This window comes from Trichophyton benhamiae (assembly GCF_000151125.1).
Source record: "Trichophyton benhamiae CBS 112371 chromosome Unknown contig00075.49, whole genome shotgun sequence".
Lineage (NCBI taxonomy): Eukaryota > Fungi > Ascomycota > Eurotiomycetes > Onygenales > Arthrodermataceae > Trichophyton > Trichophyton benhamiae.
This window is the reverse complement of record NW_003315103.1, coordinates 246,251-270,641: the sequence shown is the minus strand read 5'-3', so window position 1 is coordinate 270,641 and position 24,391 is coordinate 246,251. Positions and strand designations below refer to the sequence as shown.

The 24,391-nt window shown below is 48.3% G+C and overlaps 6 protein-coding genes across 6 annotated transcripts; 1 reads left to right on the top strand and 5 right to left on the bottom strand.

Moving 5' to 3' along the window:
- Positions 1 to 59: 59 nt before the first annotated feature.
- Positions 60 to 1,917, bottom strand: ARB_07938 (transcription regulator (RTG2), putative; the record flags this gene model as incomplete). Its single annotated transcript, XM_003013780.1, has 2 exons — positions 60 to 1,782; positions 1,844 to 1,917. The coding sequence occupies 2 exons, from the start codon at positions 1,915 to 1,917 to the stop codon at positions 60 to 62; spliced, it is 1,797 nt and encodes a 598-aa protein (XP_003013826.1).
- Positions 1,918 to 2,598: 681 nt separating this feature from the next.
- On the bottom strand, positions 2,599 to 3,557 carry ARB_07937 (proteasome component Pre3, putative; the record flags this gene model as incomplete). The annotated part of the gene is made up of 3 exons (XM_003013779.1): positions 2,599 to 3,099; positions 3,152 to 3,373; positions 3,429 to 3,557. 3 exons carry the CDS (start codon positions 3,555 to 3,557, stop codon positions 2,599 to 2,601), a joined length of 852 nt encoding a protein of 283 aa, XP_003013825.1.
- Positions 3,558 to 4,009: 452 nt separating this feature from the next.
- Positions 4,010 to 5,258, bottom strand: ARB_07936 (uncharacterized protein; the record flags this gene model as incomplete). The annotated part of the gene is made up of 4 exons (XM_003013778.1): positions 4,010 to 4,354; positions 4,420 to 4,918; positions 4,973 to 5,026; positions 5,209 to 5,258. The coding sequence occupies 4 exons, from the start codon at positions 5,256 to 5,258 to the stop codon at positions 4,010 to 4,012; spliced, it is 948 nt and encodes a 315-aa protein (XP_003013824.1).
- A 2,051-nt stretch (positions 5,259 to 7,309) lies between these two features.
- Positions 7,310 to 9,190, bottom strand: ARB_07935 (uncharacterized protein; the record flags this gene model as incomplete). The annotated part of the gene is made up of 1 exon (XM_003013777.1): positions 7,310 to 9,190. The coding sequence occupies one exon, from the start codon at positions 9,188 to 9,190 to the stop codon at positions 7,310 to 7,312; it is 1,881 nt and encodes a 626-aa protein (XP_003013823.1).
- A 997-nt stretch (positions 9,191 to 10,187) lies between these two features.
- On the bottom strand, positions 10,188 to 13,983 carry ARB_07934 (uncharacterized protein; the record flags this gene model as incomplete). The annotated part of the gene is made up of 2 exons (XM_003013776.1): positions 10,188 to 13,421; positions 13,486 to 13,983. 2 exons carry the CDS (start codon positions 13,981 to 13,983, stop codon positions 10,188 to 10,190), a joined length of 3,732 nt encoding a protein of 1,243 aa, XP_003013822.1.
- Positions 13,984 to 15,898: 1,915 nt separating this feature from the next.
- ARB_07933 (uncharacterized protein) lies at positions 15,899 to 24,240 on the top strand (the record flags this gene model as incomplete). Its single annotated transcript, XM_003013775.1, has 12 exons — positions 15,899 to 16,021; positions 16,079 to 16,587; positions 16,673 to 17,916; positions 17,968 to 18,417; positions 18,471 to 20,620; positions 20,726 to 20,822; positions 21,021 to 21,826; positions 21,890 to 22,171; positions 22,284 to 22,307; positions 22,389 to 22,729; positions 22,835 to 23,282; positions 23,338 to 24,240. The coding sequence occupies 12 exons, from the start codon at positions 15,899 to 15,901 to the stop codon at positions 24,238 to 24,240; spliced, it is 7,377 nt and encodes a 2,458-aa protein (XP_003013821.1).
- Positions 24,241 to 24,391: the final 151 nt, after the last annotated feature.

Below are 24,391 nucleotides of genomic sequence, written 5' to 3'. Positions count from 1 at the left end.
ATTTCGCAATGCTTCACAAGTACCAGGGACTATACCTCTAAGGACGCCCCAAGCGTAGACTATATGCAGTCCAGCTTGGTCTCTACTTTTAATCGCCAGTCCTCGTCTTCTGAGTCCAGTAGATCAGTCTGTTCATATTCGTCACCACGTAGATGCTCACCTTTCTTTCCCGTCCGCTTGATCCTCTTCAGCCCGGCTGTGACAGAGTCTCCATCAAAAGAAGGGTGCTTTGAATCTGGTACCTTAGCAACGAGATTCAATAGATGCTTTGTTAAGCCCTTCTTGGTCTGACGATGAGATAGCCTGGCCAAAAAGCTGATCCGATCATCACCACTTCTGATCACTCCGCCAGGATACATGCTGCCGACCAGACCGGCCACTCGACCAATGTACTGACACCACCAAGCTTCTTGCAAGGTGAGAATCGACCGAATTCGCTGTAGAAACAGCTCATCTGAGGGGCAAACATCGCCTGCCCATCTATCAAAGAGAGCAAGGCAGAGCATGGCCCTGTCTGCATGGGAGAAACCGTGTGCATAGGCAAGAATACCGGTTGTCGTAGAATGCAGAGCTGCGCTTGCATATGATGCTCTCGGAACAGACGAGTGCATGTACATCGAATTTGCCAGGGCTTCGATGAAACCAGGAGAAGTTATAGCCGATGGAGGCGCATACAGATTCGTTGTATCGTTTGAAGCTGCGTGCGGTATGGCCTGCCGCAGCAATAGAGCAATATCGGACGCAGAACCAGTCTTAAAGGGCGCCGTAGCAGCAATCAATGGATGTTGCTGTCGAACTTCTGGCGGCAGTTTGTCAAAGAGAACGCCCTCACGCACACCTCCCTGGCAGAAGTGGATCTTGCGTATCGATGGGATACTTTCTGCCAGGACATTGATGAGAAATGCCACTGCTGGAACCTGCGTGGCTCTGCGGGCCGAGACGCCGTAGATGGTCGACTCAGAAGACAAGGTACCGATGGCTGCGGAGGTGTCGAGGAACCGTGACCGGTCAGTACTGAACCCGTTGAGAATCGGAATGGGATAAGGGCTGACAGGGGACTGGCTGAGCAGGAGATACCCCCAGCCCCTGAATCCTCCTCCGCTGAGATACAGGTCAAGGCCACCACCCCCCGCAGCATCACTCTCTACTCTTTTCTGTAGACATGCAGGTAGCTCGAGAGCAGAGACGGCGCCTCGGAAACAGCCCAGCATCTCGTCTTTGAGCTGTCGTACCGCTTCATCTCCTATCTTCTGTGCCTCTTCCAGCCTCCTGGTCAGCGCAGCAGCCCCGTACGGGAAACTAATTGATCCCCCAGGGTACGACTGTATCTCGGTACTGTCCGGGGTAGATATCATCCATGACAGCTGCACACTGCCACCGCCGAGATCCATGACCAGACCTTCGACCCGGGAAAGACTGGATGCAATCCCCAGTCCTCCGATTCGGCCTTCTTCCTCCTTGGGCAGCATGGTCACTTCCCATCCCGTCGCCCGGTAAATGGCAGCTCGAAAGTCTGCTGAATTAGGTGCTGTCCTGGTAGCCTCTGTAGCAAGCACCTGGATATTCTTTTCTGGCACCCCAAAGTCCTCGCAGGTCACCTTGAAACGCAGCAGCCGTGACACTATCTGGTCCCGGACCTGGTCTGGAATTGGCCTTCTGGCGCTGCCTTCAGCCCCAAACTGTGCATCATAGAGCGAGATGCCTGCGCGGTCTTGGAAGACCGTTGGCATAATCCGCTGCGTCACAGGGGATAGGTCGGATATTGAGAAGCGAATACCATTGCTACTTAAGGGTTAGCTTACACATATAAAGGGGGCCATCAGTTTTTTAGTTAACTAGTTACCTGCCCATGTCCACGACGGCGTGAAGATGCTGCGTCTCCCGCGAGTCTATCGTCTTCAGCGCTGCGGATGCCATTTTGATGCCAGCTTGAACTACAGCACACGGGCTCTAGTATCTAGTATATGTATATATCTAGTATTCTGAAAAACTACTCTCATGTGAAATAGTTATCTTCAGTCTTTAATTCTTGTTTATATATTAACCTTGCAAGTTGTTTTATCTTTTGCATCTGATCGTGTCGGGGCCCTGCCCAGCAAGCGAAAGTTACTGCGGAGTTTCATTTTTTCCGCATATCTGCAGCCGCCCGGGCGGGCCTCTTTTACATAGGTAGGTAGAGCACTTAGGGAGGACTGATATTTGTTTCCTTTTCTTCATTTGGCCCTGAATGTCAAGGGAATGTCTGCAACAAGTCTGTTGAGCTGCTGCAAAAAGGGGCTGCCATATATCAATAACCCTGGACTATAGCCACTCCGCAAGCACCGATGTTGACGACCAAGGAACCTGCGGAAAGAAACTAGTTGATATATGGAAAAGGAAAATGAAAGAGAAATGAGTTCATGGCAGTAATACGCAACAAAGTATTCATGATACCAGATTTGGGTCTTGTGCATTCGTTTCATTCACAGGTGACTTGATAATGATACAGTATATTAATCACCGTAGATTTATCCCAGGCAGTTGTCCATCCGATACACCATGCATGCCGGCATCGAATATTGTAGAGAAAGAAGGAGTAGCAGCTTGATATGTGAAGGTTTAGTTCACAATATTCTCGGAGACGTTTGAGAATTCGCCCTTCTCAAGCTTGGTATTCCAGAAAATAGGGTTGGTATCGCTGAATCCATGCTTCACCCATCCATCTTCCTTAACATGGTATAAATTGATAAATCCACCGGAGTAGGCATCTCTGTGGGTAGCAGCAAGAATACTTCTAGACCCAAGAGCAAGGGCCTCTTCTTCCGTCAGGTCATATCGGTACTCTGCATCCAGCACACCATATGCAAATGTCTGTCCCGATCCAACACAGAACAAGTTTCCTGGCAGCCGCGTACCGTCAGAATCAATGTAGTATAGTGCCGGGCCTTCCTCGGGAGTGACACCGGCACACATGGTTCCCATGCTGAGACCCATTCCTTTGTAGTTATAGACTAGGTTGGCGAGGATCTTGGAGGCGGCAGCAACGGAGATACGACGTTTGTGTCGAAGCTCGTGAAGACGGCATTGCATGCCTAGGTATGCGAGCCAGTATTGGCAGTCCTATAGCTTTATTAGATGGTGCAAACAGGAAGATGTGGAGATCTAGACATACAGCAGCACCACCGGCCATGGTCCCGAGCAAACAGCTGTTGATTTCAATGACCTTCTTGACTGTCTGACTGGCTATCCAGTTGCCCGCTGTGGCTCTCGAGTCTGTAGCTACAATTATACCGCCCTGGAACCTGAAGGCGAGCGTTGTTGTACCATGGGCAATCTTGATAGGGCAGTCTGGGTTGGCATGATCGTCTGTTGTAGCTCGTAGGAAAGCGGAGGGCTGCACAGTCGGTTAGTTATGGCCCAACAAACAACAGCTGCCTACAGTCACCTACTCTGTCAATAGGAGGGAGGGAGAATCTGAGAGACAGTGGAGGAGCTCTCTCTAGGACGTCCTGCTGCTCGGCCTCGTAGTCGTCCTGGAAGCTCGACGGCCGGGAGTACTGGGCAACGAGGGTGTCCATTCTGCGGTATTCGTCAGACTCTGCTGGTATGTATCGGTTGTATCAAAGCCAGAACAAGCTGCCACAGGGTCCAGATATCTCGGCTGCGAGGCTGCGAAGGTGGTGAAGCTGTTTCTTGCTGGTCTGTCTGGCTGTTTGTTTCTTCCTCCTTGAGCTTTCGCGTTCCTTTTGCGGCCTGGGTCACGTGAACATGACTCGTTTCTTATCAAGGTTGAAGTTGGAGTTGAAGCTGAAGACGACAAGCAGTCAAGGAGGGACGATGAAGTGATGCAGAGAGGGAGAGACGACGATGCAGCTGCAAAATAGGTAGGGGACACCCTAATTATATAGCTATTATGAGCATCGACTAACTAACTAATTGTCAACAAAAGCAGCAATCCAACCCCGGGCGACGACTCCAGCATCATATGGCTAGTTATGCCTTTTTGACCCATAAAATAAGAGAAGACCTCCTAGATCTCGCTCTCCTCTACTGCCTTGCCATTAACTCCGCTTCCATTGACGCCGTTTCCGTTCGTATGAACCTCAATCTTCTTGGGGATGAGCCCTTCGGAGGCCATGGGGACTGGCTCGAGGTTAGGCTCCCACGACGTGAGATCTGCCTCAGCATCTTCCATTATCTGACGGCTGTCTTCAAGGCGGTCAAATTTCTCCCTACCTTCCCCCGGGACGACGGGGGTATCGTCGATGAGAGCAAGGAGACGGCGGCCGTGACGGGCAAGCTGGGCCTGTTTCTCGGCCCGCTCGATGGTCGCAGCCAAATGTAGGTCAAAGGCCTGCTTGAACTTTTGACGAGTCTGCCATCGCGTTAGTATATTACATTGTCAGGAGGCAAAATGAGGCAAAATAATGAGGAAAATACCATGTTGGTCAACTGGGCCTCTGCAACTAGAGCGCGAGCCTCAGCTCGGACAAGCTCCTGTTCTAGGCCAGTGACTTTTGCACCATCCGGGTCACGGAGCTTATGCTTGTGGATTTCATCGATAATCTTCGCCTTGTGATCCCTTGCAGGCTGGACAGAACCCTCCGTGTTCCTGATATGTTTCAGGACACATCTTGCGTCCTCCAGGTTATATGAGTATAGGTCTTCCTGCTCGCCGATTTCAGACAAAATGATCCCCAGCTTGTCTGATATATCAGAGACTGCCGGGTCTCCTGTGTTGAAACCCCAGTTTGACAGCTGTGAGGCCGCCAGCACACGGTCCTGGCCTGCATTCTTGTATGAGTTGACAGCATGGCCTTCGGTCTTGATCACCTTGAACAGCTCCTTGCTCAACTCAGGCTGCTGGATGCCTCGTAGCGAGGCTATGCTGAAGCGGTGCCTCAATGGCTCAGAGCCTACACTATGTCGGGTGCGGTTCCTACAGAGGTCAGAATATATGGCTCGTTTCAAAACTTGACCTCACACCACTTACATATTTGATTTGATAAGTACTCTCCCTTCTGTTTGAATATGTGAATATCGTCTTCTGGTTATTTACACTGCTTCAACTCTCTAGAGGAATCAGCAGAGTAAACATGGTAACGTCGATAAGCAGGCGAAAGTCGCCTCTGAATGTCTCCTTCCCTTATTTTATGCTCCTATGTAATGACGTCATGTGTCATTCCAGACGGTCTTTTCAGATATGTAAAAGGCAACTAGTAGAACTACAACGATGTCGCCGTCCCATGGTAGACAGTGAGTTTGACCCCCTTTTTCATTGTTATCGTTGGTCGATGGATATGGTTGGCCCATATATCGGTACGCTCGCAAAAGATGAGACAACAACTTCAATATTACAGACAACTGATATTGATTATTTACACATAGCTCTAGTATCAAACGTTGAAGGGGTATTAAGGCTATCGATACTAGACAATTGACAATCTGTATGATACAAAACCACCAACCAACTGGTAAACGAGTGTTGAAAATACGGGTATACAATGCAATTTGAATCAAAAACCGCCACCCAGAGGGAAGAACAAACATGCAATATCCGAAAAGGTGAAAAAAGAAAGTATAAGCCAGCAACAATACACAGTTCACTCTCAACTCCGTTCTCCATTCTCCGGCATGCACCAGAGTCATAGTGAAAATGCAGTTTGATCACCATAGATTGTCCCCAAAATTATACCCATCAGGCCGCACTTCCCTGAACCTAGATGGGTTACATGTCCTGAATCGGGGTTCATGGTATCTCCTGCTCACCAGACGAGGCAGGTCATAGCGGCGTGTCCTCTGGGTAATGCGTACCCGCTGATACTCCATCCTATAATGGCTGTAGATGGAGAAGGCTGGCCCACCCTCACAGTAGGGACGGTCGTCGAAGTTGCCTATGTTCAGCCGAGGAGGAGGATAGTCAGGTATGAGATAGCTGGTTCTTCGTTGGAGACGGCATGGTTTCTTCTGTATCCCACGGCGTGGCTCTATCAGCGTAAACCGGGGCAGACATTTGCAGACAATAACGCAGTGACACATCTTGACGGGCTTGTTCTTGCCAGCGTCTTCTTGACTTGAAGATGCGCTGCCTCTATGCTGTTGGCAGAAGTTGGCTGGATGTGATGTAGCTAGGCTTTTGTGTGTAGGATAACTGTTTGGTTCTGCAGTTCTCTCGTGTGAGAAATGAGTTCTAAGACGGCTAGGTATAGGGATGTACCTTGATATAGCGTTTGTGTATGTATGGCCCCGAATATCTTCTATTGAAGTGGGACGGGGAGGCGGTTAACTGTCTTCAACGGGCGTACTGCTAGTCAATTTTTATATAGATATTCGGATCTAGATGCCTGGTGCCGTGACCTGTTCACTGGGAGGATAACGATGACTTGAGTGAACAAGGAGGGAATAGACGACGGATCATGAGGAGTTATTTATATCAGAAGATACAAGGTCACCACCTCTACATAAATATCTGCCCTCCATCTTCGACTACATTTCTGCTGCGCAGTATATATATTCCTTGTCCTGTCTACCCATAGCCAGCTGGCCTGGTCCATCTCCAGGCAGCATAGCGGTCGCTAAGCGGTCGACAAGGGTAATTTACGCGGAAATAGCCTTATCAAGAGCCCGAAATGCGGCGTATCATTTATTCAGTCTCTGCTGCAGCGCGTCTGCATGAAATAAATTGTTGAATGGGCGATAGGCCGTCCGCTGTGATGATATCACGAGTCATGTTTTCTTTTCCACTGGCATGGTCAGCCACAAAATGCTTCAAGCAGACTTGAGAGGCAGTGCAAGGAGACGAAAACCAGTTGATCGCATCCAGTCAACTCGCTGTCCCGTGCGTCCCCTGCATGAACAAAGTCGAGGTCGCTTGAAAGGTTGCTAGGCATCCAACCACTCCCGCGTTGTTCTCCTGGGAATAAGGCCGATAGATGGCGGCGACTTGAGGCTCAACTCTGGCACGCCTTGCATGAAAAATAATCTTGAACTAGAGAGTGGCTTTCGAGCATTTTCTAGACAATGCAGGTAGTTTCATCGTCGACCTCAGCGAGCCAGATCACTATATTTCCGTGCGGCTTCTTCGGATAGAAACTTGTGACCAATGCTGCCAAAAATGATAGATACCAAATTATCTCCTCGCGAAATCACCGATTTGATAAAACATAACAGCATTTACTGTTCCAATAAAATACAAACAATAAAATAGGTGTCGAAGATAGCAGAGAAACAGAAAAAGCAAGTGCATGCTTCCAAATAATTTTCCAGACTCCAGCTTCCACAACCCAGCAGCCTCCCTGTATTGAAGTAGTCGTACAGCTGACCTGACCGTCTACGCGATCTCATCTGTCTCATGATGATGCTCCCCGATGTTCCCTTCAGTGGCATGGAAGGCATCTCCAAAGGCAGAGTCATCTATGCCGCCCATATCAAGACCGCCTACATCTCCGTGGTAGTCAGCCAGTGCTTCTCCGGCAGTATTGATGTTCTCATCTTCAAACTCGCCTGTGGCCCCAGGCGTGGTTCCTGGTACAGTGGCTTCTACGACGGGCACGGTAGCAGTTGTTCCCCCGGCAGTGGTTGTGCTAGGTGCTCCGGCGGTGGAGGTGGGCTGCTGTGTGTTTTCATCCACGGTAGAACTGAGGTTCTTGGAGGGTGACGCCGAGGACGCCTGGCTATCTTTATTTACCATTACCCAGTCTCCATCCCCTTCAGCTGCTGCTGGCTGCCCCGGTGTTGCATGTGATTGCGTTGAAGACTCAACACCACCCATGACAACGTCTTCGCTAGTTTGCGGAGCCGTGGTGACGGGTTGTGGTGGTGCCGCTGATGATAGCATCGGCTGCGAGGGCGCGGATGTAGGTACCCCCTGTGCAGGAGCAGAGACTCCAGGCCCCGTTTCAACGCCGCCGTCGGTTGCTCCGTCGTACTGCGAATAATGTAATGTGTTAATCATGTTGGCATCTGATATAGCGGGCTGAGGAGGCGGTGGTGGAGGTTGCACCCGCTCCTGTAGGCCTCCTTTCTCCACACACTTGATATCTGTGACCGGAACAACAGTCCTCCCCCAGCTGGCTTGTAGTCCGTTGACAATATCGTCTACCTTCTTCTTGAGGGATTTATCGCTGTAGTCAACTGGTGACATGCCTTCCTCTTGCTCAAGGCGCAGTCGTCCCTCAACCCTCCAGATTTCATCCCCAGTGTCTGACGGATCAATGACTGCATCTCGTAGGTTTAACTCTGCTTCTCTCAAGGCTGAAAGTTTCTTCGTCCTTTCCAGTTTGCGAGCATGTTTCTTTCTCATGCTCTCCATCTCAGCATTCATCTCTGCAAGTCGTTTAGCAACAGAGTTGGCAAATTCCTCTGCCTTCCCAGGGTCCATCTTGCCAGTTGCTGGTGGTGGCCCGTCACCTTCTTTTCGCTGGGATGCCAGCGCGCCAGGAGCGTAGAAATAACCCTTGGTCAAGCTCTCTAGCTCACCCTTGCGACCGAGTCCAAGGTCGACAGGGAGTATCTGGTCCATTCGATACGGTGAAGCCAAGACTTCTTCCATCCATTCGTGGTGATTCTTGTAACGCATGCGACTGATATCTCTGGGCGTAAGTGCATCGAGAATGTCTCCTGTCGACACTTCCTCGTCATCCAGAGAGAAGTCTGGGACGGCAGGGGCCGCGACGGTAGGTAATCGCTGAGTGCGTTGGGCCTTGGGCGGGGCGACACCAGGAGGATATCCAACGACTTGTTGCTGCTGCATGGGTGGGTGCGGAACCTGCTGACGGGCTATCATTTGCGCAGCGTAGGGCTGGGGGTAAGGCTGTTGCTGCTGTCCATGAGGCGGTAAGTTGATGGTGGGCCAGTTATTCCTGTCATGCAGCATGAATTCCTTCCTGGCCAGCTGGCCTTGACTCTGAATGTAGCGACGCTGGCCAAGTATGTTCTGTGTCTGGGGAGAAACAGGAATGCGAGAAGTCGGAAGTTGGTCGATGGAGGGCGCTTTGCTATAAAAGACGATCCATAGAGACGGATCGCATGGTGGTAGATTTGGGTTGGGAGTCTTAAGGCCGGTTATTCGGAATCTTCGGCGTGAGTGAGTGGCCATGGTCTCGTTTGGTGGATGGTACCCTGTTCTGTGCATGTATATCTCAAGAATCTGCGCGCAAAAAGGAATCAGCAACACAACGCGAAATCGACGAGCAAGCATTGGAATCATCATTGTTCATACATAGCCGCGAACCTCGACCGTGTAGGCCTGCTCGACGTCAGCCCAGACATAGCCGTCACTCGCGAAATTGGTTCCCAGGTGGTTCAGAGGCTGCCATGTCAGCATAACGGTGTTGTCCGGCGGTCCATCGAGGTAGGTCCAATGCATTGGCTGAAGCTCTCTGACAACTTTGGGCGCCGCTAGTAGATATTCCACCGCCGTTTCGTGCGTGAACGCAGCTGAAGCTGGGTACCGATAGGAAGACACCAGGTGCAAGTGTGGTAGCTATAGACCCGTTAGCCATCTATCTTGCTCTAATTTTGACATCAGAACTCTCACGTACGAGCTGAGGAGGCACTCCTCCCGCCGGATCCTGCATCCTGGCTACTGGATGTTGTCGGCTCATTTGTATAACTGGCTCGATACCGTTTCCGTCGTCTCCTGTCAAGCTGGCTGTAGAGTCGCGTTTGTTCGTGTTTCTTCGTCGTCTTTTTGCTGGAGGTCGAAGATTTCTTTTTTTTGGCCAAGTCACGTGACAACTGTAACTAGCCCGAGAAGATAATCAAAAGGAGGGAAGAAGCCATAGATGTACTTTGGAGATATATTAACACTGACTATGCCGGGTTTTATCATTAAGGCTGATGAAAATGGTCTTGTATCTGCATATAATGAGGCAGATTACTACGGCACAACTCTCGCTCAGGGGTCTTAACTCAACATTGCGTTGTCATTAGATCCCAGAATCACCGTGACCAAAACGGCTGATTAGAGGCTGTAGTTACCGCTGTGCCTAACATCCCAAGCAGTATCCCAAGGCTAATTTCTTCTTCTACACTGTCTCGAATTTTACTGGTAACCTACCCATAAGCATAACTTGTTGGCTTAATATCTATCTCTTATGAGAATATGAATTGAATGGATGGCAACATATCTAGGCATATGTTACTGTCGTGCACAACCAAGTAGTATAAACAAAAAAATCTGAGAAATGAAAAGATAATGCTAACTACTAATTATCGACTTGGAACCTCATTTTGATACCCATAGCAGCAAGTTCCACATCAAGATATTTGAGCACTCCAGGAACCGCAACCACAGTTGTATCGCTGCCGCCAACATATCTCTTACCAGAACCGTCCTCCCACACCTCTGCCCGGGGATCATCAAAGACCGCCTCTCTGGCGCATCGTCTACATCGTACAATACCAGCCAGGCCACCGAGGGCACTGACTCCACTAAGAGGTTTGGCTATGGCGCTAGCAGTGGATTGGACGACGGCATCCATCGCCGGGTTTTTATGCGGCGATAGGAGCTGTGAAACAGCTACTTGTGTTGAGATGAAAGAGCCGCAGGTTCGGCATATCCATGCACGCTGAGAATCGGAACAGTTCATGAGTCGGTCTTGCAGTAAGAATGCTGCACCGTGGGCTAACAATGCATCACGTTCCATCTCTCCAACACGGATACCACCACCCTTGGCACGACCTTTGACAGGTTGGCCAGTCAGAGCGTTGACAGGACCAGTCGTACGCACTTGGAACTTATCGTTAACCATGTGTCGCAGACGCTGGTAGTAGACGACGCCAATGTAGATGTCGGCTGCAAACTCTCGGCCCGTGATACCAGAGTACATGGGCTCGTTTCCGTGGAAGTTATAACCTGCTCTCTGAAGCTGTTTGCCAAAGAAGTCTCCTGCCGTCGCTTCTTCAGAAAACTGGAAGGGGGTCGAATCTTGGGGCAGGCCGTGTAGTGAGCCAGCTTTACCAGCTAGCGACTCGACAAACATACCTATCGTCATTCGAGATGGGAAAGCGTGTGGGTTAATGATGACATCAGGTTGGATTCCAGACTCGGAGAATGGCATATCAGTTGCTGGCCAGAGTTGGGACAAGACACCCTTTTGACCGTGACGAGATGAGAACTTGTCACCAATCACTGGCCGACGGGGTACTCTGTACTTAATGCTGATGGCCTGGCACACCTCATTTCCAGTCTCTGATCCAAGTACTCTGACGCTATCAATGAATCCTTCTTCTCCATCTTTGTATTTCAGGAAGTGCGTCTGCTTGTCAACATTGATGTACGTGTCTGTTGCTGGATCATATTGGACAGTGTGCCAAGCACCCACCAGACTGCCTTCGCTCACCTTGGCTCCAATATGTGGTAGTCCGTCTTCATCAAGCTGAGCTTTCCACTCCGCCTTGACCAACCCGCCAGGCGCGAATCCAAATAGCTTGGTGATTGCTCGCTTGGATTTCCCTCGTCCTCGTGATTCTTTATCATCCAAGGCGTAAATCTTCGTCTTATAAATGGTTCCATAGCCGAACCCGCGCTCATGGGAGGATTTGTTAATTATCATAGCGTCGTCCATGTCATAGCCTGTGTATGAAATAACAGCAACTACTGCATTCATGCCGTTAGGAAAATTATCCAGTCCATAGGCGTTATACAGAGGCGGCCTGACGACCGGCGTCTGGCCAGTCTGTAGTCGGTAGAGCTTGTTGTCTGTCCTGTAATCGATGGCAGTGCCGGGTGTTCCCATTGCTTGTTTACCCATCTGACACTGATACATGTTACGTGGAGACTGGTTGAAATCAGAGAATGGGGTCATGTTGGCGAGAATAGAGAGGATGTGAGTAGGGTCAAACTCAATGTGGGTAGAAACACCGTTCCTAATATCAGAAGCAACGCAGGCAATTTCCATGTAGGGCTGCTCGAATGGACCGACATAGTCCAATTTATCTAGAGGAAGATATTTAACTGGTCGGTACATACGAGCGGCTTCTGAGAACATGTAAACACCCGGATATTGACCACCATTCGAACTGGGAACGTAACCAATTTCAAGTTCTACTGGAATTTGCTTGTGGCCCTGGACTTTCCAGTATCGAAGGGTATCAGCAATAGCACGAGACTGTTTTGGTGTGCAGTATCCTAGAATCTTTCCATCTAGCTGGACAGGGATACTCTCCTCGATTGAACATGACGATTCTGATGTCACTCCAAGCCCAGCAAGAACTCCAGGTATACCAGAAACATCCAGGTTTGACGTCGATATTAAACATTTATGTGCCAAGTGGTTCAGCAGACCACAGGGACTTCCGTCGGGGGTGTGGACGGGGCAAAGGAATCCCCAACTCTCCGGTAATAATTTTCGAACCGTAGTAGTTTTCAGCTGTGCGAAGAAGCTTCCCCTGTGAATCATTCGGAAATGACTGATAAATCGGTAGAAGTTGATCTTTTCTGCCATTACCGTGTAGCCCGATGGCTGCTGAAGATCGAGTCCAGTAGGACTCACCAGGTTCCCCGTGGACAAGAAATATTCCATAGCACCACCGATGTTTTCATTCGTTCTCCCGATGATCCTTGTAAGGAATTCCCTTTCGAATTTGGGATCTGTGAATTTGGCATCTTGATTTCTCATTCTCCAGTCCCGCACCATGGGGCCAACCGATTTTAACCACTCCTCCAGTCGCTCTTTCAGAAGCATGCCATACAAATAGCCACCAAGGAGGACCTCCTGGTTAGATACAGCATCGGGGTTGTCAGGCGCACAATCTCCCGCGACCAAGTTATAGAGTTTCCGTATCATGAACAGAATCATGTTGAACTTGTCATTGTCCTGGGTCTCCGTGACGTTCTGGTTACCCAAGTGCGGCAAGACGATCTTTCTTAAGAATTCAGTACCAACATCCTCTTCTGGGATATCCTCTGGCATTCCAAGGACGAATCTAAACTTAGAACCCAAATAGGCCCTGCACTTTGACCGAGAATGGACGCCGTATGCTTTGTATGTTCGCAGGAGAAGTTCCACACGGTCAGTGACGAATGTGTTCTCAATACCCAAGGAACCTTCTCTGCCGACCAACCGCTCAAATATTTCGCGGTCATTGGTCTCAATTAGGGCTTTCAAAATCATCACGACAGGCACGAGGTATTCGTTTTTCCTCCAGGAAAATCGAAATGTGACATTTCCGTCATTGAGGTAGTGGAGAACATTCGTCTGCGAAGTCTGGTCTGGCCTGACCGAACGCAGCTGTACACCGAACTTTGTATACGCCGAACCACGCTTCTGGAAAGAGTTTCGGATGATTGCGGTTGGAAAGTTTCTTTTACCGACAATCAACATCCGGATAAGTTTTTCGTTTCCGTTGACGATAAAGTAGCCGCCCAACTCTTCCGACTCTTCTTTGTGATCAACCAGCTGAGACGGGGTAGCCTTCTCTAGGTGGCATCGATTGGACTAAAACCAGGTCAGCTAGTTTCCAGTGGGTTATGCGTAGTCAGTATTGTACGGTCAATCATACCCGTATCATGATGGGAACTTGGCCCAACTCCCGAACCGACTCCTTCCACTCTCCATTATTTATCCTATATTCTAATCTTGCCCTCAGCCTCCCTCGGTAAGTCGCATGTCTTTCACGACACTCGGCAGGGTAGATTTCTCGATTGCGCGTGCTGTATTTGTTTGAAGCAGGGAGAACTGCTTTCTCTAGGAATAACTCAGTTATCCGTACGCTAAGTTTGTTTCTTTTTGGCGCCCTTCTTCCATCCTCTCGTCGAGAGGCTTTTTCCTCTGGGGTTTCTGAGCTCCCGTCAATAAATGATTTTATTCCAATATCCTTCAGAGCTGCCTCCAACACCTTGGTATCCTCAAAGAGGGCATTAAAAGAGTCAATGTGAGGGCGAATGGCAGCTGCAAGCGCAGGATAGGCGGTTTTATCCTTTGGAGGGTGTCTAAACAACCGCTCACGCCTAAGAGTGTCATATTCAACAGACCAGTCGGCGTCGCTTTTACCCCCCATATTGATGTCGTCGTGAGATGTAGATACAAGGAGAAAGTTAGGATTTCATAGCGAGGCACAATAAAGCTTTGAACCAGGTTCAATTAACCTGCCTGAGGATTAGGATATTGATGAGGCGCCTTGGAATTGGTCGTGGTGGTGTTGCAGGAGCTTGCTGCCGTTAAGCTGATTTTTTTTTAGCTTATTTTTTTTTTTTTTTTTTTTTCACCACTATCAGTTAAGGTTTGATATATGCTTATCCTCACGTGGTGATAAGACCAATCCGGAACCGGTCAGACCTCTCGCTCTTTCAAGAGTATTTCAAGAGTATCTGCCGCTGCTTTAGCTAAAACAGCAAAGCTGAGTAACGTATCTTAGCCAATAAACATGCAACTTCTTGCTTATTCAGCGATGTCGAAGCTTATCTCCTCTCCTTCCGCAGCTCAAATTCGACGTTCATATAAACAGACACGTATATATTGTCCCTGCCCACACAGAGTACGGAGCACAACTTATAGCGTGCAGTCTTTTCTGCTGCCTGTTAAAAATAGTCTTCTATGTCGCAACTGAGCAGGACAGCCTCAGGACGCTGCGCTTCACTGGAGAAACTTCTAGCCTTGGCGTGCTAACTTGAGGATATCTTGACTCGATGATTAATCATTATTACTTACTTGAACTGCAACCCAAAAATTTCTCAATGCTAATTAACTAACTAGTTATGGGTCGAGGAGAGCTTTTGTCCCCTCACTACTTTAGATGGCCTCTTAACATGTGGTGCACTAGCATGGCTTGGATCTTGAGCTTTAACAAACTTATATCCAGATCTATGGTGACCGGAAGAATAATCGACCCATAAAACTATTGCTCCAGGCTTCGGTTGTTTGACAATCATTCGTACTTCTCTGAAGGATGGTGACCTGATTGGACAATATGGATATGGCCTGGCGAGCCGGCGACTGAGTGGATAACGGATTCAACAAGGGGCAAGGGGCTCCGCGATACCTGTTAGATGCCACTGTCTTGCTTGTTATAATATTACCTTTTCCTTCAGGGAGTACTTGCTTCATGCGCTTTGTATTATTTGTTTCTCAATAACGCGGGGCTAACTGGTTGAATAGCTAGTTAGTTGACTACTCCATACTTCGTACGGAGCAGTTGATCAGCCCATTTAAGCCACAAACTCAACACGTATATCCAACCTCACCAGCTATTCCTTGACGCATGCTCGGCGCAGCTGCCATGAAGTTCGTTTCAAACTACAAATATGCACCTCTCTGGATGCAGCGATTTCATCATTGCATGCCGCCCATACTGAGTACAACAAGCGCACAAGCAAAGTGGCATGCTGAGTGGGCTCACGGAATAACAAGCCCATCAAATTCAGCAACAATAACTACGATATCAAACTTTCGATCTCCCAGCCGGATTCAAAATTCGCCCACACTGCTGTCCAATTTTTGCCCTATCCGACCGCAAAAACGCCAATGGCAATTTTCTGTGGATGTAATGGTTCCGGGCTTCTGCATTGGATATTTAATAGGATGCCACCCCATCAACCATTCCCCAGAAATAGTCGCACTATTCGTACAGACAATCCCATTATTTGGACACTTGATATGATTCGCCGCTCTAGGCATGGCTTCCGCGGACGTCCTTCACTTTCTCCCGATGCTGCATGCAAACACCAGATCACCAAGAGCCAAATGACAGCAGCCAATAGATAAAGCCCACTCTCAATTTACAGCACGTTATGGCATTGACCTACGCTATGGCCTCTGCGTTTCAAAGTGGACCGGCATTCCTTAACACCTTTTTGATGGAGAAAGAGCTAGCATTTATATGCCTACCTTTATCCGTTGCGCTTCTCCATACTCTCTACCTTTGACCAATTTTTCCCCGACCCCAAAGCGTGTTTCGTTGTTGCGACTGTGACAAGATGGCGATTCAAAATGAAGGCTCTGCAATTATCGACTCACAACCACGACCTGTGACCTTGAATCACAATAAAAATGAGCCAGAAGAAGGACAGAGCGTAACATCTGGCAGTGGGTGGCAAATGGTATGTAAACATGTTCTGTTGGATGAATCCAAGCTCAATGTCATGATCTTCTTGTAGAAGACCCCGAAAAACGAAGGCTGCCCCCCAGTTGCCATAGTAGGAATGGCACTGCGAGCACCTGGAGGGGTCAAATCTCCCGATGAACTTTGGAGACTGTTACTTGAAAAGAAAAATGGAATTTGTGAGGTTCCTGGTAACAGGTACAATATCGATTCCTTTTACAGTGAGAACAAGACCCACATGGTCAAAACTCGTCATGGTTATTTCCTTGACGAAGATCCGGCCTGCTTTGATGCATCATTCTTTGCTATCAATAGTCACGAGGCTGGGCAGATGGATCCGCAGCAGCGCAAACTCATGGAGGTCTTTTGGGAATGCTTAGAAAGCGCAGGTGAAACTGACTGGAAAGGGAAAAATATTGGCTGCTATGTCGGAGTTTATGGTGAAGATTGGTTGGATCTTGCTAGCAAAGACCCTCAATACACCAACCGCTACCATATTCTTGGTACCGGCCAGTTTGCTCTTTCTAATAGGCTATCATGGCAGTACGATTTCCGGGGACCAAGGTGGGTAATTAGCGTTGACGACACATACTCTTTTTTTTTTTTTTTTTTTTTTTTTCGTTTTCGTCGAGAACTAATACTGTTGTAGTATGACAATTCAAACCGGTTGCTCAGCATCTTTGGTTGGCTTACATGAAGCCTGTCAGGCTCTTTATTCTGGAGAATGTTGCTCAGCTATGGTTGCGGGCACAAGTTTAATCTTCGCACCTACTATGACAACTACAATGTCCGATAATACTGTCATGTCTCCAACTGGAAAGTGCAAGACATTTGATGAGAAAGCCGATGGCTACGGTCGGGCTGAAGCAATTAATGCTCTCTACATCAAGACTCTGGATGAAGCCATCCGAAATAATGACCCAATTCGAGGTATAATACGCGCAACTTCAGTCAATTTTGACGGGAAAACGCCCACTATCACCACTCCTGGTTTTGAATCCCAAGAGGCGCTTGTTCGACGAGCTTATGAAAGGGCTGGGATTGACGATATCAGCCAAACTGGGTTTTTCGAATGCCATGGAACTGGCACAATGGCTGGAGACACCATAGAAGCATCTGTCGTTGCTAAAGTTTTTGAAGGGAAAGGAGTTCACATAGGTGGGGTGAGTCGAGCCCCTTTCTGTCTTGGGTTGCATTATAATACTGAAAGTGCACAGATAAAACCAAATATTGGACATGGGGAAGGTGCATCGGGAATTTCAAGTGTTATCAAGGGGGTAATGGCCCTTGAGAACGATACAATACCACCGAACGTGTTTTTTGAATCACCAAACCCAAGGATCCCATTCAAAGAGGGAAAACTTCAGGTGCCGGTGGATTCTATACCCTGGCCAGAGCACCGCAGCAAAAGAATCAGCGTCAACAGCTTTGGAGTCGGTGGTGCCAATGCTCATACTATTTTGGAGTCACCTGCTTCGTTTTATGTCACGGCCAAAAAGCCGCACCCTACACAATGCGGTGGGCCTCGCCTCCTCACTGTATCCGCAAAGAACTCTGATCAGTTAAAAGAGCGAGTTAAGATAGTCACTGATTACCTAAATGAAGACGTGTCAAAACTGCATGACTTAGCTTACACCCTAGGAGTACGCCGAGAGCATTTACCACGCCGTGCCTTTATCATAGCACAACCGGACCAACCTATTAACTCCGTTGATTTTCACACTGGCCAGGATAAGTCTTCTGGTTTGGCCTTTGTCTTCACAGGTCAAGGTGCTCAATGGCCAGGTATGGGAAAAGATTTGCTAAACTCCTTCCCGGGCGCTAGGAAAGACATACAGACTCTAGATAAGGTCCTCCAGGACTTATCAGACGGCCCCAACTGGTCTATAGAAGGTAAAAACAACCAATTGTAAATTGGGTTTTCATCTGCTAACATGTATTTAGAGGAGCTTGTTAAAATTGGCAATGATAGCAGGGTCAATGAGGCAGAGTTCTCCCAGCCTCTTTGCACTGCTCTCCAAATTGCACTTGTGAATGTATTATATGGATGGGGTATCAGGCCATCATCTGTGGTTGGACATTCTAGTGGAGAGATTACGGCTGCTTATGCTGCTGGTGCTATAACTGCCGAACTGGCTATAATTATAGCATACTATCGAGGTAAAATTACAAAAGAATTGACAACGAAGGGCGCCATGGCAGCTGTTGGCCTAGGAAGAGATCAAGTCACTCCATACTTAGAAGACGGGGTTGTTATCGCCTGCGAAAATAGTCCTCGTAGTGTGACACTGTCAGGAGATGCAGCAACCCTCCAGAAAGCAGTGGACTCAATCAAAAGAGATCTACCAGATGCATTTTGCAGGGAGCTTCGCGTGCGTGTTGCTTATCATTCTCGTAAGACTTTCCCCTCTGTTTGAAACTGTATAACTACCTGCTAACTATTCTAGATCATATGCGAGCAATTGGGGCACAATACGAATTGTCAATCTCTCCATTCATCCGGCATGAAGAGAAGATGCTTCCTCTTTTCTCTACTGTTACTTCCAAAACCATTACCCAACCTCAGGATCTTAACGCTGCATATTGGCGTAGCAACCTCGAATCCCCAGTGTTATTCTCTGGGGCCATCCAAAGCATCCTCCAAGGGGCACAGCGAACCACTTTCCTTGAAATTGGGCCTCATAGTGCTCTTGCAGGCCCTCTTCGCCAAATTTTCCAAACTGATGGTCTCAAGCATTCACCTGTATACGTTCCTACGCTTGATAGAAGTGAAACTGATTCCCGGACCCAACTTCTGTCTGCAGCTGGGGCTACACACATTTGTGGAGTTTCTGTTGATCTGGAGTCTGTGAACGGTAAAGGCAATACACTGGGTAATATCCCGCCGTATCCATGGAACCACGACCATAAGTACTGGTATTCTAGCCGCCTAACAGATGAATGGCGATTCCGCGCCTACCCTCACCATGAACTCCTCGGTAGCCGGGCAGTCGAGGCTTCAGACATTGAGCCATTGTGGAGGAACGTTTTACGGTTGGATGACGTACCGTGGCTCATTGATCATACCCTCCAAGGAAATATTATATTCCCGGCTACAGGCTATATTTCAATGGTCGGAGAAGCAATTCGTCAACTCTTTCCCGACCCCGAAACTAATGATTATTCCATAAGGAACCTTCTCATCAAATCACCTCTTTTGTTGAAGCGGGAACGAGAAGCAGAAATAATCACTGCCCTTAAACCTGTTAAAGTCACTGATCTGGTTGACTCTGAATGGTATTCGTTTACAATCATGTCGCATGATGGGAGCGGCTGGGCGAAACACTGCCAGGGAGAGGTGAGGGCTGGCCCGGAAAACCCTCCTGAAGAATATAAAATTCGGACGCATAGCCGACCTGTCGACACCGACTTGTGCTATAAAATGGTAGAGAGGGCTGGGTTTAATTACGGACCTCATTTCAGGCGCTTCCAGGATATAACTGTCCATCCGACAGAAAACAAAGCTTCTGCAAACGTTCTTGAGTTCAAGGAGAAGGCTGTTAGCCGGTATGCCCTTCATCCAGCCACTATGGACCATGCTCTCCAAATGTTCCCAATAGCTATAGCTAAGGCCCTCCCTCGTCTTTTACATCTCCTAATTCCTGCATCCCTGGGAAAGATTTATGTGCGAGGAAGTTCATCTCAACTCAGCGTTGAAACAGCGTACACCTATAATAAAAAAGGAGCTTGGGTTGGACAAACCACGATGGTAGAACATGATAAACTTGTTCTTTCTTTCGAAGATTGCGTCGGTTTCCCAGTGGAAGGATTCGTTAAGTTTGGAGCCCCTGATGCGTCCCTGTGTTCTCAAATACGGTGGGCCCCAGATATCGATTCGATACCTTCTCAAGCCTTACTTCCCAGCCCATCAGCTCAGGGAATATATCGCGTGATGGCCAGTGATACAGAGCAGCTAAGCATTCTCTATGTCTTGGAGACTGCAGATAAACTCGTCAGTTTCGACCCAATTGAATCTCCTCTAAATAATTGGAGGGGCTGGGTAATTGCCAAAGCCTCAAGTCTTCGCCAACTTCCTGACGCTCTGCCTCTTGAAGCCCATGAATTGATTCAAATGACTTCTGAATGCCGCAAGCACCGCATTAAAGCACTGTCATCTAGATATGCTGACAGAGGAGATCGCTCTATTCCATCTGAATGCATGCAACACATTTATGAGAACTGTGAAAAGTTCTTCCAAGGCCAGAAGTTACCTGAAAGAACCATAGATTGCCTAGAAAAATACCGGAGCTTTGTTCAATCACACTGTGACTGGAGTCAATTTTTAACCGTTCTTGCCCATTCCAATCCATCCTTGCGGATACTGGAAATCGGTGGAGGGACAGGTTGTGGCACTCAAGTAGCGTTGAAATATCTGCAGTCGCCTGAAGGTTCCCGGATGTTCTCGCATTATACATTCACAGACGCATCAGACAATGTCGTGCAGGCGGCCAAAGCACTGTTCACTGATGGGATCGAACTCAAAGTTCTAGATATAACTAAAAATCCTGCGGAGCAGAACTTCGAGCTTCATAGCTTCGATCTTGTCATCGCTTCAAGCGTTAGTAGCTTTTTTTTTTTTTTTTTTTTTTTTTTTTTTTTTTTTTTTTTTTTTTTTTTTTTTTTTTTGAAGGCCAAAAAAAACCGGCTAATTTTTACTATCTAGGGTCTTCCCCCTATGGGCCAAGTTCAAGTGGCTCTCAAGAATATATACAAATTGCTTACCCCTGGTGGCCGACTTCTATTACACGAATTGCAACCAGGTACGTGAATATACGATAGACCACATACAATTCTGTGAATTTTGGCTCATAGGCTCTATATTTAGGAGTATTAACTACCTGCTATATTCTGGTATGTAACAAGTACTTGTTGGCTGTTAATGAGTGGATAGCTAACAGGCAAATAGGGGCTTCATCCGGAATGGCGGTCGGGTGATGATGATAAACCCGAACAGCCAGGCCTGTCTCCCGAGCAGTGGGAGCAACAACTCCACACGGCTGGGTTTTCTGGAGTAGACGCAATTAGTTTTGATTTCGACGCTCCCCATCAAACATCCTTTTCAATACTGTCAAGCGTAAAGCCCTCTTCCTCTCCTAAGACTGACGTTACGCTCCTGACGGGAGACACTCCTTGCCCCTGGACCAAAAAAATTGCAAGTAGCCTTGAAAAAATAGGGTATCGAGTGCATTGGGGCAGACTGGATCAATCTCCTCCCACCAGCCAGTGTATTGTCTCAGTTCTAGATCTGGAGAGTCCTTATCTCCATAATCTATCCGAAGAAAAATATATTGCCCTTCATTCATACCTAACTAAAATAGGGAAGTCGAGGATGATATGGGTGACAAGAATGAACCAGCTTGAGTGTAGCGACCCCAATTTCAGCATCATTTTTGGGCTGGCCAGGACACTGAGGAATGAAATGGGGCTTGACATTTCAACTTTTGAGACCGACATGTTTAACAGTGCCGCAATAAATGGATTGAGCAAAGTACTCGATAAGATCGAATGGTCTCGCGCGTCCTCTGCTCTTGACCCTGACTATGAGTTCGCATTTCATAATGGGAGCATATATAATGGCCGGTGCCACTGGATGTCGGCTCAAAGTCAGATGCCAATCGAGTCCTTGGGGGAAACACCAAGGAAACTTGCAATCAAGTCTATAGGATCAGTAGATTCGCTCTACTGGCAACCCTTTGCTGATGCCACAGAGTTAACGGGGGACGAAATCGAGGTTGATATGCATTACATTGGGTTAAACTTCAGGGTACATTAATGTCGTCCCAAGGCATTGTTGGGTTTTAATACAGCTCGCTGACTGTAATGATAGGATGTCATGGTAGCGACCGGCCTGTTTGGGGACCCTAAAGAGTTTGGTATAGAAGGCAGTGGTATCGTTCGTCGGGTAGCGTCTGGAGTTGTCGATTTTAAACCTGGAGACAGAGTGTTTGTACTGGCTACTGGTGCCTTCCGCACGAGGGTTGTGAAGCCAGCGCATACGGTCCTCCCGATTCTAGATACGATGGCATTGGAAGACGCTGCAACAATACCTTGCGTATACCTTACGTCTATCATGTGCTTAGAAACCTTTTCTCGGGTCAGGGAGGGCGAGGTAAGCAGCAATGGAACGCTCCATATTGCCATTGCATAGCTAACTAAAAACCGACATGTAGTCGGTACTCATACACTCCGCCTGTGGGGGAGTTGGCCTGGCCGCAATTCAGGTTTGCAAGAAGATAGGTGCGCAGGTATGTGAATATGCCCCATTCTAAATGACAGGCTGCCGGCTGCGGTGTGCGAACCTTATAACCAACTATATCATATTCTAGATATTCGCCACTGTCGGAAACGAAGAGAAGGTCCAATACCTCGTTAATGAATTTGGCATCCCACGCCATCACATATTCAATTCTAGAAATGCAGATTTCTTGCCAGGTATCATGAGGGAGACAGGGGGTAGGGGCGTTGACGTGGTTTTGAACTCTCTTTCCGGGAAACTGTTACACACTTCGTGGCAGTGTGTTGCACCGTTTGGCAAGATGGTTGAACTGGGGAAACGAGACTTTTTAAGCAATGGACGCCTGGATATGGCACCAATGATGGAAAATCGCTCATTCATAGGATTTGACCTAGGTCATTGGATAAACGCGGATCATGGCATCTTGAGGCAGTAAGTGAAAGAAAAAAAAAGCTTAGGGCCCGTTTGTGGAAGTCTGTGGACTATTAAAACTAACCAGTGCAACAGGATAGGGGAAAAGTTCCAACAGTGGTATAGCCAAGGCAGCCTCAAGCCCATCCAGCCCATCAAGGTCTACGATGCAGCAGATGTCTCTGAGGCATTCCGTTACATGCAGCAAGGAACCCATATGGGCAAAATTGTGATCCGGCTTCCTCAAGATCTTTCAGCCATCCCGCTGGCAGGTGTGAAAGCTCCGGTAGAGTTTTCACCAGATGTCTCTTACCTTTTGGTAGGTGGGCTAGGAGGCCTGGGACGTTCTATATCCGCTTGGATGGTTGAGCAAGGAGCTCGTCACTTGGTATATTTGTCAAGAACCGCAGGGCAAACGGATAAGGACCGAGCCTTCATACGAGAGTTGGAAGATCAAGGCTGCCATGCGGTCTGTGTAGCAGGCAGCGTGGTCAATATAGCAGACGTGAGATCTGCGATTGCTCAGTGTCCCAAGCCTCTTGCTGGGGTTTTCCAGCTGTCCACTGTTTTAAAAGTATGTCTCATTGCTTGGGTTTGATAGATTGTTCTAGGCGGCTAACTTGATTTAGGACCGCACTTTTAGTAAGATGAGCTATGAAGACTGGACGACATGTCTCAATACCAAAGTTCAAGGAACCTGGAACTTGCATGAGGCTCTGCAGAACGAGAAGGACCTAGAATTCTTAGTGCTGTTCGGTTCTGTGTCTGGCGTCTGCGGGAACGTGGGACAGGCCAACTATGCGGCTGCTAACGGGTTCCTTACCAGTTTCACACAATACCGGCGCCAGCTGGGGCTGCCTGCATCTGTGCTTGAGCTGGGCATAGTAGACGAGATTGGCATGGCAAGTGAAAATGAAGCAGCTCTCCAGAATGCTCGATCTACCTCACTCCGACTGATATATGAGAATGAGCTAATCGAAGGAGTACGGCTGGCCATTTACCAGTGCCGCAACCCCCCACCAGCAGACAGCCTGACGTCCAGTTCCAGCATCATCGGCCTGGGCAATACCAAACCACTGACTGAGCCTGGAGTACGCCCACTATGGGCCAGGGATGCACGGTTTGCGCTATACTCAAACCTGGCAGGCAATGGGAATGACGGAACTGCCGGTGAAGCGAACAACGGGGTCAAGTTGCTGTTGTCGAAGATTGGACAGAGTGCATCATACCTGAACACCGAAGAGTCTAAGAGCATACTCCAAGGAGTGCTGGGGATGATGGTTAGACAGAGCATGGCGCATACGCAGGACATGGACGAGGACGAGCTGGCGGGCGTTAACATTGATTCTCTCACGGTTATCGAGATGCGAAACTGGTTCAGACGCAACATGGGCCTTGAAATTAGTCTGGCTGAGATCGGAAAGGCTGGAGTCGTTGGGAACCTGGCAGAGACCATCCATGGATTGATGAAGGTCAAATACGGTCTTACTGGGAAACAAGATGGCGCTGATCCCGAAAATGACCTTGACTAATATCGGTGACGCCGCAAGCTTGGGTGTGTGTAGAGTTAGGCGTAGGCGTAGGGAAATCGGGATGGGGATGGGGATGGGGATGCATATGCAATACAACGCAGGCGACATTCCCGCATCTCCTCCGGCCGTGCATGTGTATGACAACACGAAC